Raw genomic sequence first — 18,444 nt, 5'->3', positions numbered from 1 at the left:
GAGACTCGCATAGCAAAAATCATAAAAATAAAGAAATTCTACTTAGCAGCCCTACATTACACATCTGTTGAGTAGAAAAAAATTAAAAAATTATTCTATTAAGTAAGTGTGTGGTGTAAGGTTGCTAAATAGAAGAACTCAAAATTAAATAAACAAAAATTAGATACAATGTATTTATAAGTTGAATTTTTTTTTATTTCTCTTTATAAAGTTGAAGTCATAGATTCACGTGTCAATTATTGATATGTTGAAAATGAGAAAATATATTTACAACTGTGAATTGTGTAACTACCATGTAATTGCTTTGAAAAAAGTGAATAAAACATGGGATCTGCATAAAAAAATTAATTTTTTAATAGTGAGTTTCACTCTTTTTCAAAGCGATTACGCGACGTTTGTGCATTTTACGGTTATATGTAGAATTACTCGTTGAAAATTATGGACTTTGAATTTTAAAAGAAAACAGATAAAATAAATCTTATACATTTTTTATAAGTAAAACTGTAAATAAATACAGAACTACTCTTTTTATAATTCTACATAGAATCGCAGAGTTAATTTTGGTATAATACTATATAAAGTTCTGAAGTAAAAATTATTATTAAAATAATAATTTTTTTTTTATGTGATCATATTTATTTATTAATTTTTTTTTCCGTGTAAATTGGACGCTCGATTTCTTACAGCAATGTGCGGTGTATATTCATTTCAAACTAGGGTTTCGTGAAGCCTGACGTTTCCATATTTACACGCGGCGGGCGGGCGGGCGAGCGGTCGAGCGAGAGAAATCAATGGCGCCGAGGCAGAGAACCCCGAAGGTGAGCAGGAACCCTGATCTGGTTCGTGGTATCGGCAAATACTCGAGGTCGAAGATGTACCACAAGAGGGGCCTCTGGGCCATCAAGGCCAAAAACGGTGGCGTTTTTCCTCGCCATGGCGCCAAACCCAAGGCAGCCCTTCCCGCCGAGAAGCCCCCCAAGTTCTATCCTGCGGATGATGTCAAGAAGCCCCTCTTCAACAAGCGGAAACCCAATACCACTAAGCTCAGGTATATCTATAGATCTATATGTATATATAAGGCATGCCTGAATGTGTCTGCTTTTGTTTTTAAGTTGTTGGGTTCTCTTGGGTATTGTGTAGTCCTTGAGAAGACGTGGCAAGTGTTGGATTTGGATGTCTGCTTATCAGTTTGCTAGTAATTAGTTTCATTTCAGGTAATCTCAATCTGTTTGTATCTATGTATTCAGAATTATACACAAGAATGTGAGAAAATGTTGGGAGCTTCACGAACGTAGATCTATTTTTGGTTGTTTTGCGCCAGGGCCTTAATCTCTTCATGGTTAGGCTCTTCGGATTTATGAATTGGGAAATGCTAGTCAGCCCACCATTTGATCACTCCATTTTTTTTTTCTTTACTTTGGAAGCTGTTCATAAATAAAAATCAGGTATCTAATTTATTTTTATTCACACGCAACTTGAAAAGTGAAAAACAAATTGGAAAAGTAAAGTAAAAAATGGAGTCGTCATATGGTCGCAAAATGGTGTGCTGAGTAGAATGGTCCTTGTGAATTTATGCAGATGTTGCAGCGTGTTTTTTTTTTTTTTTTGGCTGGAAACGTGGGGAGATTGTGGAAGTTATCGTCTTTATGATCAAGTTTGTAGGGTTTTCAGCTTGGTTTACTATTGGTGAAATATTAAATATTTTTGTCATTTTTTTATATTTTAGCTGTTCGTGTTCGTGTTTTTCTTTTGAATTATGTAGGGCTAGTATTACTCCGGGTACCGTGCTAATCATACTTGCTGGGAGGTTCATGGGAAAGAGAGTTGTTTTCCTGAAGCAGCTTCCAACTGGATTGCTTTTGGTCACGGGTGAGTGGTTGATTATTTTGGCTAATTGGGTGAACATTTTCACTGGTAACAATTTAAAAGAGAAATAATTGTGGATACCATACGAGTTGGAGTCGTTTGTTTCCATCCATTATGGTGTCCTGCTTGTGAAATTTTTGGAGTTTGCTTGATAAACCTTGATTAAAGCAACATAGCCTTAAATGATGGTGAATGTCTAGAACTAGAATATGGAATCATCTATTATCAGAAAATTTCTATGGGCTATTTTTTGATGGATTCACTATAAGTTACCTTCGATATTTTTTCATTGGATGAGTGGTGGATTTGTTCTTTCTATGTGGCAATCTAAAAGGCCGATTTGTTAATAAAATTAATCTGGAGGGTCTTGAAAGTGAGATTCAGAAAAATCCTTTCTTCAATTGTCTTTGGAGCTTCTCTCGTGTACATGTACTAGGAACTTTGGTTGTGCAACTTTTAATGAATTTTAATTATTTACGAAAAGAATTTATCAGACCAGTGCTGGTTTGTGAATCATCATGATGCACATCAAATGCTAATGTTCTTTTTTCGTGTCAATGGTCTGTTTGATATAACCCTACACCCGTGGATCACTTCTCACTTTTGTATTTCGGTTTCTATCTTTCAGGTTTTTTTTTTTTTTAATTTTTTATTTATTTATCACTGTTCTCGTTTTTGGATTAATGTTTATCTTGTAAAATTTCTATGTGCATTGATTACACTCTTATGATAATCAGTTAAGTCGTCACTTATTTATAAAAAATTTCTTCTATCCTTGCCAATGTAGGACCCTTCAAGATTAATGGTGTTCCTCTGAGGCGTGTGAATCAGTCTTATGTGATTGCTTCTTCAACAAAGGTTGACATCTCTGGAGTTAACCTGGACAAGTTTGATGACAAGTATTTTGCAAAGGAAGTTCAGAAGAAGAAAAATAAGGGAGAAGGCCAGTTTTTCGAGTCAGAGAAAGAGGTTATTTTGCTATTCTTGATTGAGTTTGCATTAGATGGTAGTGTTTGTTTGCTTGTTCTAATTTTCTCTCATCTACATGCCAATCGTAGGAGAAAAATGCACTCCCACAAGAGAAAAAAGATGACCAGAAAGCAGTTGATGCTCCATTGATAAAATCCATTGAGGGAATTGCAGAGTTGAAGAACTACTTAGCTGCAAGGTTTTCTCTCAAAGCAGGCATGAAACCTCATGAGCTGAAATTCTAGTGCACTAGAAAAGGGTTAGGGTTGCTTCTATTCATCACCCTTCTATTCTCTGTTTGAACTTTGTCTTAGTAGTTGTAGTCTTCTAGGTGTTGTTCTAGGTGATGGTTTGTTAAAGGGATTTCCCTTGTTCCAATTTTGGTCATCGTGATGCAACTAACTACAAATATATGTGATACGTGAGTGGTTCTGTTTATCTAATTGGGTGAGACCTATGGGCATGTGTGGAATAACAGAGTACAGATGGTGCTTGAAAGCTGTTGTGTCTACACACCAAAACTGTTCTTTCCCCTCTTCTTCTCTTTTACGATTTGTTCAATTTGTGCAAGACTCACGAGCTGGTGGTATGTTCATGTGGAGACCTGCACCCATAGGTCATGGGCCTCGCTTAAGGAAGTGGCTATGTATGGCCATGGGTCTCTTGAGAAGGAGCTCTCTTATCCAAGTTCGCATACGTTGGATTTTTTGTTCCACTCTATTTCGAAAGGAAAAATCATTTTTACACCACATGCTATACATGATTTTTTAATTTTTAATTTTTTTTCCTTACTAAATGTGTGATGTATATATGATAAGTAGAATAATTCAATTAGTTTAAGATGAATAAAATAAAAATAAGTGTGGTGTGTGAGAAGATGAGTATCAAAATTCTATTTGTTATGGTTATAGTGTGGTGTGTGAGAAGTGGGCAAATTTAAGTGGATGCACTATCTAAAAACAAAACACTTCACTTTGTTTTTACTTTATATTTTAATTTTTTAGTATCATACCACTCCGGGTGTGATTGGTCCGGTCCAGTTAGTTTTGAAGGTGAATTTTTGACCGGAACAAATTTCTCAGTCCATCAAAAGTTCAGGCCGGTCCACTTTGATTCAGTCGGTCGGCCTTATTGGGATGTTTTGGTCCCGGTCGTTTTTTTCTTTTTTCAAATTTTTAACAAAAAGTTTATATAAAATGAAAAAAATAAATTAATAATGTTAATACTATGTGTATTATTAATAATTAATAATTAAAACCCTAACTTAAATTCTTAACCTTTAATATTTTATATAATCTAAGTATAAATAATTAGGTTAGAAGATAATGATATAATTACTTGTTATCAATTTATATAACTGCTTTAAAAAAAAAAATTGTAAAATATTATTTAAAAATTTATATAATAAATTCATACAAATTTGCCTTCATAAAATTTTTGCCTATACAAAACACTTCACTTTGACTTCTGCATTGCATTTGCGACAGAAGGAAAGAAACTTGAAAGTGTGGAGCAGATAAAGTGAGAAAATAAGCCCCCGTTTCTAAATACTCCTTACCCTCTCCCACTCTCTTTTCTACTCCAAACCCCATCCTTTTCCTCCTCATTTGCACAACTTCAAAGATGGCTTCACTCTCTTTCCTACAGCTCTCGCCTCCCAATCTCCTCCAAAACACTCCGAAATCCCTCATAGTCCCACCAAAGCTCCATTCCCACTCTCCCAATCCGACCAGTCTCCAAAACCTTCCCAGGCTCACCTATTCACCTATCTTTCTCACACACAAACGCTTCCGAGCGCTACTCTTCGCTGTAGTGGAGGATACCCAGACCCCGCTTGCTTCCCTTGACCCATCCTCGGAGGCCGCCATGAGGCTGTATATAGGCAACATTCCGAGGACCTTGGATAACGCAGAGCTCACCCGGATTGTCGAAGAGCACGGTGCTGTGGAGAAAGCTGAGGTTTATGTCTCCGAAAAAATTCTCTCAATTTAGGCTTCTATTGTTGCGTATTTACTTCTTGTGCTGTTTTGGCTACTGGTTTGCTGAAATTATTTTCTATAGAAATAGGGTCTTATTCAGTTATGCAAACTGATCTGTGGTGGGATGTTCAATGGGAAAGACAGAGAAATTAATATTAATCGATTTTTGTGACAGGATATAAATCAAATAATTAGATTCAGATGATGGGTCCCGTAACAAGGGCGTATTTAATGATAAAAGTAGGTTATTAGAGGTAACCTAAGGCTCATTCAAACACAAAGCTTCGGGAATAACTTCACTAATGCCTTTACTCATAGGGCCGTGCCTCTTAAATGATACATGTAGCTTCCCTACAAAGATTATTACATAACAAAAGGATAAACATGACAAAAGATAAATATGATACTCATTAATGACCTGTACTCGTGATTAAGATGGACTTAAGTTACTCAGGGTATAAGCCTCTTATTAACAAACCACCTTATTCCCTAAGAGTCTAAGACTCTTGGACTCTTGGCCAAGTTGATGAGTACGGCTAACAACTCCATGCAGCCACGCGATGATGGCTGACTACTAGTAATTGTCCGTAACAACTCCCACCCCCAAAGAAGCGTCCTTGTCCTCAAAGGCAATGTGAGAGGAAATGGAAGCCCAACCTTCACCACAATTGTTTGTTTTAACTTGAGATAAAATTGGCATAATTGGTTAGCTAAAACTAAAGCCAAACAATGAAACCAACTCCCTTTCTACCACTTTCTTTTCTTCTAAAGTCTATTCTTTCTTTTTCTTCCATAACACATTTTTTTCTGTGATTATCTTGAAAGGTTCAAATTGAGCTCTTAATACCAACATATTCGTGCCTTCGAATGAAAGTGGCTTTTGAAATTCCCCAAAATACTTTTGAAACTAGGATAAACATGACAAGATGTAAATATGATACTCACTTATAAAAAAGAGAGAGATAAATATGATACTCTTTAACAACACGCACTCAAGAGATAAAGGCAGACTTAAGTTACTGAAGATATAACCCTCTTATTAACAAACTACTTTTATTCCATAAGACTCTAGGACTCTTGGCCAAGTTGATGAGTACTTCTAACAACTCCATGCAGCCATGTGATGATGGATGACTACCAGTAATTATCATTAACACTCCAATTTGATTAAGCTTTTAGGCCAGTCAGGGATTTAACATGGTATCATATAAAAAATATCAGAACATAAACCCAGAGTTTGAACCACAACACCCACATGTTGTCCCCATTTAAGTTAAATATTACACCTACTTATAAGAAAAGTTGAAAGTTTCATGTGTTGAACCCGTTTATTAAGCATCGTTTGGTCAAATGTTATGATGTAAATTAGTGTTAGTATGTAAATTAAATTATTAAATTAATCTATTTCCAGTAACTTTTCTTGCCATTGAATTAAAATTTGTCATGGATATGGCTTGTGTTCTCACTCTTACAAAAATTTAGGAGAAATTAGTAGGATTAATCTTTGCCTGAAGTTATTTGAAATGGGATAGTTTTGAACTTATACAAAAAATGGGATAGTTTTGAGTTTATAACTTTGATCTTTTACTTTGAATAAGAAAGGTTTTCCTTTGAAAATCCCTCAGTGTGAAAATGGATTTTGTCACCTGGTTGAATTGTTGATGGATGATGCTCTGTGAGGAGCTGCTGATTTGGTGAGGGTTTTGGTTCAATATGTACATTATACTTGCAATTTGAGATGACTTTCTTTCCATTATTTTGTTCATAGGTGATGTATGACAAGTACTCTGGAAGGAGCCGTCGATTCGCGTTTGTTACCGCTAAGACAGTTGAGGATGCAAATGCAATAATTGAGAAACTGAATGGAACTGTACGGTTGAATACTATAACAAAAAATATAAATCACATGGCATTCCATGCTTATGTTCATTGTCCTTATCTACCATTTTTATTGTGAAAAGTTAATGAGTTCCATTAGCTGTCAATGACAGGAAATTGGAGGACGTGAGATCAAAGTAAACATAACAGAAAAGCCTTTGCAGACGGTAGATTTTTCCCTTTTCCAGGCAGAGGAATCCCAATTTGTTGACAGCCCCCACAAGGTGTACGTAGGAAATCTTGCAAAGACAGTAACCACGGAGATGCTCAAAAGCTTCTTTTCTGAGAAGGGAAAGGTTCTTAGTGCAAAGGTTTCGCGGGTCCCTGGGACCTCAAAATCCAGTGGGTTTGGGTTTGTTTCATTTTCCTCAGAGGAGGATGTGGAAGCTGCTATCTCGTCTTTGAACAACACGGTGAGCTGTCTATTGCCCCTCTTGTTTAAATTGAAGTTTTCCATTGTTTTTTGTTTCCCTACTGTTGGTACGTGGAGATTGGCTGCATTTCCATTGTTATCCGTTTTACTTCTTGTACGAAATTTCATTCCTTATGCTTTTCTTCTTTGCAGTTGTTGGAAGGGCAACGAATTCGTGTAAACAAGGCATAAAATGGGAGGGCTGCAACCATGGGCATGCTCCATTTTGTATCCATTTGTGTTGAAAAATTAGGGCAGTAATTTTCAAATGAAGTAAACTAGAGTGAATTATAAACTTTGCCTCTTGCGTCATTTAATTATTTGTATGATTCTCAATGGAAGCTAATAAGCTATGCAGTGAGTGCACTTGCTAGTTAAAGTTATATACTACTGATATGACAAATCGGTGCCTGTAATTACTGTTGTTTCTGAAGTAGCTCAATTTCTTGAACGTTACCAAAATTTTCTTTTTCTTTTGCTAAAATGAAAACCTTAAATTTCCAACGTCTTTGTTGGCCGTCTATATTCGAAAATGTGAGTCCTACTAATATTATTATAAAGAATAAAATTTTCGCATTTTCAAATAATATAGGATCATATCATAATCTTCATCCTTAAATTTTTGGTGGACGCTCCAAGTGAGGTTCAAGCCACGTCTAAACCTATATTTTAAAAAAATTAGTTAATAATATAATTAAAACTCTATTTTAAAGGAAAAAGTAAGAATATCTCATTTTGCAAGGAATTGATGGAGACTAATTTATTTGTTCAATAGGTCTTATTTTTCTTTTTATATACCGTAATATGAAGTATTTTTGTCGGAAACTAGGCATCCTATCTTGTTTTTATTTTCATGAAATTTTTGCTTATTAAAAAATAAATAAATTAAAAATCTATTCCCATAAAAAATATACATAAAAAAATGCTTATATAATCTAATTTGATTTAAAAAATAAAATCTTATTTGTTAAAGATGTTCTTTACGTCCCACTTAAGAATTGAATTAAGTCAAAAAATTAAGAATCCATATCAGTTGCTTGTGCGATGACCACACGCAAAATATACCCCTCCCCCCGTATCGCACGACACGAAACTCCCCAAAAAAGATCAAACGATAAATGTTGAAAAGCCCCCACGCTCTCTCATTCTCTCGCTCCCGCCATCACCAACGCTCAGATTTCCCTCAAAAACAAATACCAAAGGCTTTTTTTTTTTTTGGGTCATAGTTTGTTAACTTGTCTCCGTACCTAATGGACCTCCCGGTGATCGATCTGACGCCGTATCTGGCGGCGGCCAACGAACGCAGTCTCGACGTCGTTCCGTCGATGTTAACGGATCGACTCGGACCCGAGTTGAGGGGGCTTTGTTCGGAGGTGAGTCGAGTCCTGAAAGAAACCGGGGCGTTGCTGGTGAAGGATCCGAGATGTACGGCCGAAGACAACGACCGCTTCATCGATATGATGGAGCGCTACTTTGAGAGCCCTGTGGAGTTCAAGCTCCTCCAGGAGCGTCCCAATTTGCATTACCAGGTGTATTTCTTCTTCTTCTTTCCTTTTTAGAACAGTAACTTTCGGACTTGTTCGTTCTTCATTTTCTGTTGGAGTGTCGTTTAATTACTAGACCATCTATCGCTTCTATACTCGAGGAATGTTTGCTTTGTTTGTTTAGTTCTGCTAGACATAAAACCCATATTCTGCACACCACTTAACAAATATATGATTTTACTCTTTTATCAAACGTGATGATAAAAGAATAAATTCACATATTTTTAAGTGATGTAGTGAACATGAGGGTAAAAGAATAATGCCCCTTTTGTATAAGTCCACTGTACTTGGGTGTGCCTTTTATGTTTTTTTAATAAAATCTTGTAATACTTATAAAAAATCACCGCGAAAATATTGAACTTTTTGCTGTTAGGAATCTCAGGAATGTTTGAAAAGATCACTGACCTTCATTACCAGGTCGGAAAGAGTCTGCCTAGTTTGCTTGGAGGGAAAATGTGGGATGGGATGGAATGGGAAAAGAAACTATGATTCTTGCTCTGGAAAAGTTGAGTTCCGTATTTGGAATTGCATTACGAAGTAGGAGTGGTTGGATTTGGAAAAGAAAGTAAAGTTGGAGTTTACTCAGTTTGGGACTGTATAAGCTAGTAGTCAGTTTCTTTACTTGTTTACATTTTTACGGGAAACTATATTTTGCTTCCTCAAACTACAAATTTTATTCACTTTGTACCCCAAATTAACAAAATTACTAATTTATACGATAAACTGCCATTTTTGGTAATTTGGACATTCGTTCACAATCTGACAATCATATACAAACCATGGGTGCAAATTACTGAAAAGCGGTAGTTTGGAGTGAAAATTGACAATTGTGATAATTTGGGGGTGCAAATGAACAATTTTGGTAGTTTGGGATGCAGGTGAAAAAATGCGATGTTCGAGGATTCAGAATGTATTTTCTTTGTTCTTTTATGTTTTGAAAAAAAATGTTATTTATGTGATTAAACTATAAAATCAAATTTGTACCGATGCTGTTTTAGTGTTATTGATACGTTGAAGAAATCATTCAAATCTTGGATGTATGATGGGATGTGGACTGGAGGCCTATGACTAGAAAAAATTGATTACCAATAAAAGGGCGCACCATTGGGCATTCTGTTTTCATGTGAATCGAGTTAGTGGCTTCTTTGAGTTCTTTTCTTCGTAGAGTAGGTCAGTTCTTTCTTTTATTATTATTTTTTATATCAAATGGTTTTGGATCTTGATTCTGGGAAAGAAGGAAGGAAATAGTATGGTTAGTCCTCATGAGAGGGTAAAAGAACTCTCTTAGTTGAGACTGTCTCTCAATTCTCTTGTTCTTGTGGAGAACCAAATAGTTGGTTAACAGCTGACTGAAGGGTTTAGTTATATACCGGTCGAAATGAAAAGGATGAATGAAATGTGAGGATCATCCTCATGTATTCATGTTGCATTGTTATTTGCACCAATATAATTTGTAATATGCATTGGTTTATTAAGATATTGAAACTTTTTCTCGAAAATTTTTGAGATAATAGGTTGGGGTAACACCCGAGGGAGTAGAAATTCCAAGGAGCCTGGTTGATGAAGAAATGCAAGAGAAACTAAAAGCAATGCCAAGAGAATTCCAACCAGCTACTCTCGTAGGACCGGATCGCAAGTGGCGATACATGTGGAGAGTGGGTCCTCGTCCTTTAAACACCCGATTTCAGGTCTTGCCTCTTTCCTTATCTTTAAATTTCATATAATTTTATACTTTTTTTTTTTCAGTTGCCATCTCTCTTGTGCAGGAACTCAATTCAGAGCCCGTTATACCTGAAGGTTTTCCTCAATGGAAAGACACTATGGATTCATGGGGATATAAAATGATATCTGCAATAGAAGTAAGTCATCATTGGGGTTCATTTTGCTCATAAAACCTTTTATGCTTATTCTCTGAAGTTATTGTGTAACTAATTTTTCCTCAGGTAGTTGCCGAAATGGCAGCAATTGGGTTTGGCTTGCCAAAGGGTGCATTCACATCTCTTATGAAGCAGGTAACACATGGTTCCAATACTACTTGTTTTACCACTTGTGTCTCTATTACTGCCTCCAAACTCATTGCTGCTCCTTTACATTTAAAGAAGTAAAATTGGGGAATGATAATGATCGTTGGACTATAATATGACCTGATCAGACATCTTTTAATATGGCTGTGATTGCAAATTTACCTAAAAATCTTTTTTCTACTTTTGGTAGAAAAACTCAGACTCCTTAAATTTCCCAGTGATATGAGTGATATAGAGTTCTCCTTAGTCCTCTCTCTCTCTCTCTCTCTCTCTCTCTCATGTTAGGCAATGCATCCAGTTATCTAGTAATAACAGGCTAGCAATGTGTCAGTTTGATTTGATGCTCTAGTTCTATATGGAGAGGGAAGATATCAGTCTGCATCTTGTTTGCTAGCCTCTTATAATTACTTTGTAAATTCTTGTGCATTTTATTTTATATTTGCTATTGAGTTTTTGTAGTAATTAGGGCACTGCATGAATAATATTCTTTTCATTCCAGTATGTGCTTCTTACAACTATATGCATTCTGTAACAAGTGTCTTTTCTGTCAAAACCCAGGGGCCACATCTTCTTGCTCCAACTGGTAGTGACCTCCGACGATATGGCCAGGAAGGTACTGTGTTTGCAGGATATCATTATGATCTTAATTTTCTAACCATTCACGGCAGAAGTCGATTCCCGGGTCTAAACATTTGGCTTAGAAATGGGGAAAAAGTCGAGGTTAAGGTTCCTATAGGATGCCTTCTCATTCAAACAGGAAAGCAGGTAAGGGTAATGAATGATTTTGGTGTTAATCTTGTGAACCGGTTTACTGCATAATTCTTCTAACCTTTGTTGGAAAAGTAATTAAGAGTGTGGTTAAAGGTCGTAACAAGACAATGATAGGAGTTGGACTATGTCCAAGGTCCTTTCGATGGCAGGAACTATCTGATTTTCATGTTGGCTCCCTAAAGGAGTATAGACTGTTCTATTTGTATAACGATAAAGTGTGATCATTGCAAATGCTAAATGATTTATATATACAATACAGTGGAAAATATGTTGTAGTTGTGATATAGTGTGCCCATCATATAGTTAAGCAAAAGACAATTTCACCATGTACAAGATTTATTTTTCCAACATGCTGCAGTTGTCATCTCTTAGATCCTCGACATCTTTGGATAATTATGCAATAAAATTCTTAAGCAATGCAGTTGGTCTTTTAGGTTATAGTTTAATTCTTTTATCTCTACACTGGCTACATTTGCAGATAGAATGGTTGACTGCTGGAGACTGCATAGCTGGCATGCACGAAGTACTTGTCACTAACAGGACTATTGAAGCAATCAAACTAGCGTCGGAACAAAATCGCAGCCTATGGAGAGTGTCTTCAACGGTTAGTTATTTATGCCTACTGACACCCTTATTGTTAGCATCATCATTGTTGTTCACTAGGAGTTGGCATTTTCTTTGTTATGCTTATTCGTGACCCTTCTGTGCCGAACGGAAAATTTCTGACATTTTTTTCCCTCCATCTTATGTAGTTGTTCGCCCATGTAGCATCAGATGCTGTGTTGAAGCCCTTGGGCCACTTTGCAGAATCACCAGTAGCCAGCAAATATCCTCCTATCTGCGCAGGAGAGTTTGTCGAACAGGAGCTTGCAGTTATCAATCTGAAAGGGAAACAAGGAGAACATTTATAACTTGTAATAGTTAAGAATCAATACTTAGAAGATCCAAACAGCACCTGAAGGTTGTCGGGATGATATGAGTTGCTATAATGAAGACCAACATGTTATTTCCTTTACGGCTAGAAAAAACAGAATCAGTGGATCTTTCTGAGCCGAGTATAATAGTAAAGTATGTTGTTTTAACAGGCAAACGTTCTTGCTATTTGGAATCGACCGTGACTAATATATTTGGTTATGGCATGTCATTGGAATTTTTTTCTTCCTTGTTGGCAACAAGGATCTAGAGTGTTGTCTGTGTGAACTTTACTAAGTAAATACTCGATAAATACTGCAGGATTCAATATATGTGTCTTAACTAGGGGTGTGCAAAATTTCGAGAATTCTGACTCCGTCCGACCTCCGCTCCGACGCCGACTCCGACGGAGTCGGAGTTGTTGGAATTCGGAGTTGAAATTCGGAGTAACTCCGAATAGTTATTCGGAGTCGGAGTCGAAGTCGGAGCTATGTAGCTCCGACTCCGACTCTGAATTTTTTTTTAAACCCAGCTGTAAAACGATGTCGTTTTACAGCTGGGTTTAAAAAAAAATTATTGAACGACACCGTTCCACTTAATATGGAACGGCGTCGTTTCATATGTCTTCCTTCTTCATACGTCCCCTCCTTCTTCTTCCTTCTTCAGTTCTTCTTCCTTCTCTATTCTCTCTCGCGTCTCCCGTCCTAGTGACTGAACCAGTGAACTGTGAAGCCGTCCTCACATCTTGTGTCTTTCTTGTCAGCGTGCCGCCGTTCGTCGTTGCTCCTCCGTGCCGTCGTTCCTCGTTGCTCCTCTGTTCAGCTTCCACCTATGGTGAGCCCTAAATTTAATTCAAGCATGTCTCTTATGAATTAGAGCCAGCAGTTGTGATTCTTGTGAATTGGTTGTATTGAATATTCAATATAGTCCCAACACGGCGCTCAAAACCCTGAATTTTACATTGTATTGCAAACTTGTGCTCGAGCGAGGTGTCGAGCGCAAGTCGAGCACACGTTGTATTAAACATTGGCTCGAGCGCCACGTTGAGCGCAGGTCGAGCGAACCTCTCTGGATGGATTCTGCTCGAGCGCCACGTCGAGCGCACATCGAGCGAACCTCTCTGGATGGGTTCCGCTGAGTCGAGCACACGTCAACCGAATCTCGATGTAATAATACATCGATACAATAATATATTATGATACAATAATTAATAATACATGTCCTATTGTATAATACAATAGCCTAGTTTATTTTTAAACTAATTTTTTGCTTCTAATTTAATTTTTTCAGCTTCATTGATTGTGATATGGATCCTAGACATAATGGAGATGATCGTCCACATGGGGATGTGGCGGATGCCAATGCTACAACTCCTACACCGGTGGGTACTTCCACCCCTAGAGCCACATCTAGGGCAGCTACATCTATAGCAGCTACATCTTGTACGAGTAGTAGACTCCCACTTCCAGTTGATATAGAGGACGAGGATATGTTCAACGAAGAGGAGGAGATGCCCATTGAGCAAGATCAACCACCACGACCTTCTAAAAAGAGGTCGTGGACATGGGAGCATTTCACCAAAATTCCTGGTGAAATTGCGAACCCAGTAGCAAGATGCCATTACTGTGGATCACTTTGTGGATGCCATTCGAAGAAGCAAAGTACTAGTGTGTTAATAGCATATCTAAATGGTTGCCAACGATATAAGATAGCGAAGGGATTGCAAGCCACTGATCAGACCAACCTCAGTTACCAAACTTCTACAGCCACTGATAGTACACAGACTAAGAAATTGGCCATCCCTCAATACAGTGAGAAGATGTTGAGGGACATGCTTGCAGAGATGATAATTACTGATGAGATGCCATTTACCACAGTCGAGAAAAGAGGCTTTCGAAAGTTTCTAAATTTTGTTGAGCCACGATTTCCCATTCCATCACGGTATACAGTGATGCGAGATTGTATGAAGAGGCATACGAAGGACAAGGAGGAGATGAGGAAGATGTTTATTACCACTGGCCAGAGAGTGTCTTTTACAACTCACATGGACTTCCATACAGAACGTCTGCTACATGTGTATCACAGCACACTACATTGACAGTGAGTGGATTTTGCATAAAAAAATTATTGGTTTTAAAGAAATTATGGATCATAAAGGTGCATCCATTGGGGCGAAGATGGATGATTGTTTAAAGGACTGGAGAATTCGAAAAGTGCTGTGTATTACAATTGACAATGCCAGTGCGAATGAAACAGTAATTGATTGGTTTAAGCGGAACACGACGGTGAGAGATGATGTCATTCGGGCCCACGAGTTTATTCACGTTCGATACTGTGCTCATATCATTAACCTTATAGTTGTTGAGGGATTAAAAGAGGTTCATGATTTCATAACCCAAGTTCGCAACATTGTACGATATGTGAGGGGTTCCTCTCAAAGGCTTGCCAAGTTTAAGGCAATAGCAAAAGATTTAAAGATTGAATGTTCTAGTATGCTGTGCTTGGACGTTCCGACTCGATGGAATTCTACATACATGATATTGGATGTGGCACAAAAGTACCAAAAAGCATTCGAGCGGATGAAGGTCGAGGATGGGGGCCTGAGGTATGCTTTGTTGGAGCCAGCAGGACAGGGGCTTGGTGCGCCGGACGCACATAATTGGACCAGTGTGAGTTATTTTGTTGAATTTTTAAGAACTTTTTATGAGATAACCATGCGGCTATCTGGATCCAAATATACGACTGTGAACTCATTTTTCAGCGAGCTCTCGGAGCTTCACTTCCTGTTGGAAAATAGTTGTACTGACTCTGCTGGATTGTTATCTGCTATGGCTACGAGGATGAAGATCAAATATGATAAATATTGGGGGAATATTGAGAAGATAAATAGATTGCTATTTGTGGCTATGATCCTTGACCCCCGAGTTAAGTTGGCCGTTCTAGAATTTTGGGTAAATTCCGTCCTCGGGGCAGTGAAGGCTGCAGAGTTTATTAGATTACTAAAAAGTGATGTTGATGACTTATATCATCACTACAGTACTAGTGCTCAGCCTTCATCCGCAGTTGGTAGCTCCTCACATTCGAGACCGACAAGATTGACAGTTTCCTCAGGTGATACTGACTCATCTGTAGGGGTTAGAGGCAATCGTATTATACGGCAGTATCATCAACTCATGTCAACAAGGAATATTATGCATTGTATATCTGAGGTTGAACGATATTTTATGGAAGCTGTCGAGACACCTAGTGATGTATTTCAGTTATTAACTTGGTGGAAAGTTAATTCCACCAAGTATCCAGTCCTTTCCCGTGTGGCCCGAGATGTGCTAGCCATTCCTGTCACTACGGTTGCCTCAGAGTCGGCATTTAGCACTGGAGGTCGCGTGTTGGATGCTTATCGGAGTTCATTGTCACCGTCAACCGTGGAGGCCCTCGTTTGCACACAGAATTGGATAAGTGAAACGCCCATTGGACTAGATACCATTGGCGTTGATGCCGAGAGCTATAAGCTTGAATCGGGTAAGTTTATATGCTTTTAAATGATGATTTAATTATTTTTAATGTTTCTAACTTCTACTTTTTATGATTTTATAGATCTAATTGTGAACCCTAATATAATTACTGATGATTGAGAGTCTGGAACGGACACTACTTGAGAGTTGGGATGGAGTTGAGAGAACCTCCTTTCTTGCTTAGAATCAAATTATTCTTTTACCGTATTCAATTTTTTATTATCAATTTTTTTTCATCTATTGATTGCTACTTTCTATCTTCATTTCAGGCATGACCAATGGAACAAAAAGTATTTGAGTGAAATCCGTGTTTAATTTTTATGTAGTTATATTTCAAGACTGAGTCATATTGTTATTACGTTATAAATGAGACTGTTATAACTTATGGCTACATCATACATGTTATTTACTTTTTAAACTATTTATATAGTTATATTTATGTAGTTATATCCCGAGTAAAGACGTGAGATAAGTACTCTTTATTCTATAATTTCTATTAGTACTTATCCATCATCTCTCAAACGTTTAGAATTTATTATCCAACTGAAATTAATCGAATTATAAAAATTCGTACCATCATTCTTTTCTATAAAATTTTAAATTTGTGTAATTTTCAACTCATGAGTCATGAGCACTTTTAATGCTAAAGTTAGGCGGACATAAAACAAATTAAAGATATAATAAAAATTCAGTAACAAAATCAGAACGAATATTTAAATTATTGAAAACTCTTGAATAAACCAAATATTTGTAGATGGTTCACTTTTAAAAAAATATATATATGTTGCTCACTATCTGAAACGAAATTGAACAAGAAAATTTAAATAATAATAAAAAAAAGAACAAAATTTCCGAAATTGAGTTCAGAAATTTTGTTCGGAGTCGGAGCTCCCTCCAAACTTCAGTCGAAGTTCCGATCGGAGGTTGGAGCTCCGACCTCCGTTCGAAGTTCGGAGCTCCGACCTTCGATCGGAATCGGACTCCGACTACGTTCGGAGTCGGAGTCGGAGGGGAAATTCGGCTCCGACTTTTGTCGGAGTCGGAGGTCGGAAATGACAACTCCGACTCCATCCGAGTCGGAGCCCACCCCTAGTCTTACCTTTATCCCACTCTAAACCGTAGAGTTCAGACACAAGTTTTAAGAGATTTTAATCCAACCAATTTATTTTCGTTCTTTCTTTCTAATACTAATAACCAAAACATTAAGGCAACGTTTTGATGTTGAGATGTGACGAGTTGAGTTGAGTTGTGAATAGTAATACTTTGTGGGTCTCACTGAGATGTGTTTAACTTTTTTAGGTTGAGATGAGTTTAACTTTTAGGTTAAAATATATGAAGTATGATGTTGGATAATGGTGGAACAAGAAAGAGAAACAGAATAATAGTAGAATAGAGAAGAAAATAAGCCAGAAAAGATAAGAGAAGAAGAAGACAAAGAGAAAGGGGGTTGGAAGAATGGCGGCTATAACAAGCGCTCAATTGTGTGATCCCAAAAACTACCCTTCAATGTTTTATTACAAGCATTTAAATGGTAAAATAACACAAATCTTAAATAAACCCTAGTAAGTCTATGGGTTAAAGTCCAAGCCCATTAATAAAAACTCAAATAAAGTAAATAAAACATAAGTGAAATAACCAAAATAACAATAATAAGAGATGTCCTCATTAACTCTCTTGAGGTGAGAGAAACTCAACTCTATCGAGTTGACAAATCACAATAAGGTTGCAATCGTTAAATGGTTGAGCAAGCTTCTTCTGACACCCATAAACACTTGTGAGTGGAAGCCTGAATTTGGTGTCTCCACCAACTCCCCGGGAACGGGTGGACAACGACTCGGGCAAAGGAAGATCCTACTGACTCATTAGCCAACACAATCTATTCATCTAAAATAACATCAATTTTATCTTTGTGTGCTGTGATATATGATATTGGAGTAGGAGTGATAAAAGGTGCAGGGTCAAGGTCCATAGATGAAGGTAAAAGAGGATAATTGGAGGGATTGAAATGACCTTTGTAAGCAACTAAGTCCTCAACATTGAAAGTAGAGTGGCAACCAAAATGTGATGGAAGATCAATGACATATGCATTTAGACCAATGTGCTTTAAAATTTTAAAAGGACAAGCACTACGGGCCTGTAATTTGGAAGCAGATCCAGGTGGACGCCGTTCCGGTATAATTTGGATCATAACATAATCCTCAATATTAAATTCGATATGTTGTTTATGCAAACCAGCTCGAAGTTTATATGATGCATCACTAGTTTCAAGTTGATCTCAATATGTAAGTCATGAAGATGTTGTACAAATGCCTCAGCTGACACAGACACACTAGCATGTGGGGACATGGGAATAAAGTCTAAAGGCTTCCTAGGCTTATAGCCATGAACAACTTCAAAGGGACTCATACCTAAAGACCGATTCACATAACTGTTATATGTAATTTGAGTTGTAGAGAGGATCAAATCCCAATTCAGAAGATTTTCCTAGACTAGACATCTTAATAAATTGCCAAGACTGCGGTTAACAACTTCAGTTTGACCATCCGTCTGAGGGTGGTAAGCAGTGGAGAATTTCAA

At 37.3% G+C, this 18,444-nt stretch overlaps 3 protein-coding genes and 1 long non-coding RNA gene across 4 annotated transcripts; 3 read left to right on the top strand and 1 right to left on the bottom strand.

The window, feature by feature from the left end:
- The first annotated feature begins 676 nt into the window (after positions 1 to 676).
- Positions 677 to 3,278, top strand: LOC121241355 (60S ribosomal protein L6-like). The gene is made up of 4 exons (XM_041139091.1): positions 677 to 1,048; positions 1,763 to 1,869; positions 2,654 to 2,835; positions 2,925 to 3,278. Exons 1-4 carry the CDS (start codon positions 792 to 794, stop codon positions 3,078 to 3,080), a joined length of 702 nt encoding a protein of 233 aa, XP_040995025.1. The 5' UTR covers positions 677 to 791; the 3' UTR covers positions 3,081 to 3,278.
- A 1,020-nt stretch (positions 3,279 to 4,298) lies between these two features.
- Positions 4,299 to 7,477, top strand: LOC121241341 (30S ribosomal protein 2, chloroplastic). Its single transcript, XM_041139074.1, has 4 exons — positions 4,299 to 4,794; positions 6,583 to 6,684; positions 6,806 to 7,105; positions 7,258 to 7,477. Exons 1-4 carry the CDS (start codon positions 4,459 to 4,461, stop codon positions 7,294 to 7,296), a joined length of 777 nt encoding a protein of 258 aa, XP_040995008.1. The 5' UTR covers positions 4,299 to 4,458; the 3' UTR covers positions 7,297 to 7,477.
- Positions 7,478 to 8,195: 718 nt separating this feature from the next.
- On the top strand, positions 8,196 to 12,599 carry LOC121241564. Its single transcript, XM_041139388.1, has 7 exons — positions 8,196 to 8,633; positions 10,163 to 10,336; positions 10,415 to 10,507; positions 10,592 to 10,660; positions 11,231 to 11,437; positions 11,922 to 12,047; positions 12,196 to 12,599. Exons 1-7 carry the CDS (start codon positions 8,355 to 8,357, stop codon positions 12,352 to 12,354), a joined length of 1,107 nt encoding a protein of 368 aa, XP_040995322.1. The 5' UTR covers positions 8,196 to 8,354; the 3' UTR covers positions 12,355 to 12,599.
- A 6-nt stretch (positions 12,600 to 12,605) lies between these two features.
- On the bottom strand, positions 12,606 to 17,201 carry LOC121241565. The gene is made up of 2 exons (XR_005935740.1): positions 16,967 to 17,201; positions 12,606 to 12,697 (listed from the first exon to the last, which is right to left on the bottom strand). It is a non-coding gene; the product is annotated as an uncharacterized LOC121241565 (long non-coding RNA).
- Between the last annotated feature and the right edge of the window lie 1,243 nt (positions 17,202 to 18,444).

The sequence above is a fragment of the Juglans microcarpa x Juglans regia genome, chromosome 7S, assembly GCF_004785595.1.
Source record: "Juglans microcarpa x Juglans regia isolate MS1-56 chromosome 7S, Jm3101_v1.0, whole genome shotgun sequence".
NCBI lineage: Eukaryota > Viridiplantae > Streptophyta > Magnoliopsida > Fagales > Juglandaceae > Juglans > Juglans microcarpa x Juglans regia.
This window is presented reverse-complemented; position numbering and strand designations above follow the sequence as displayed.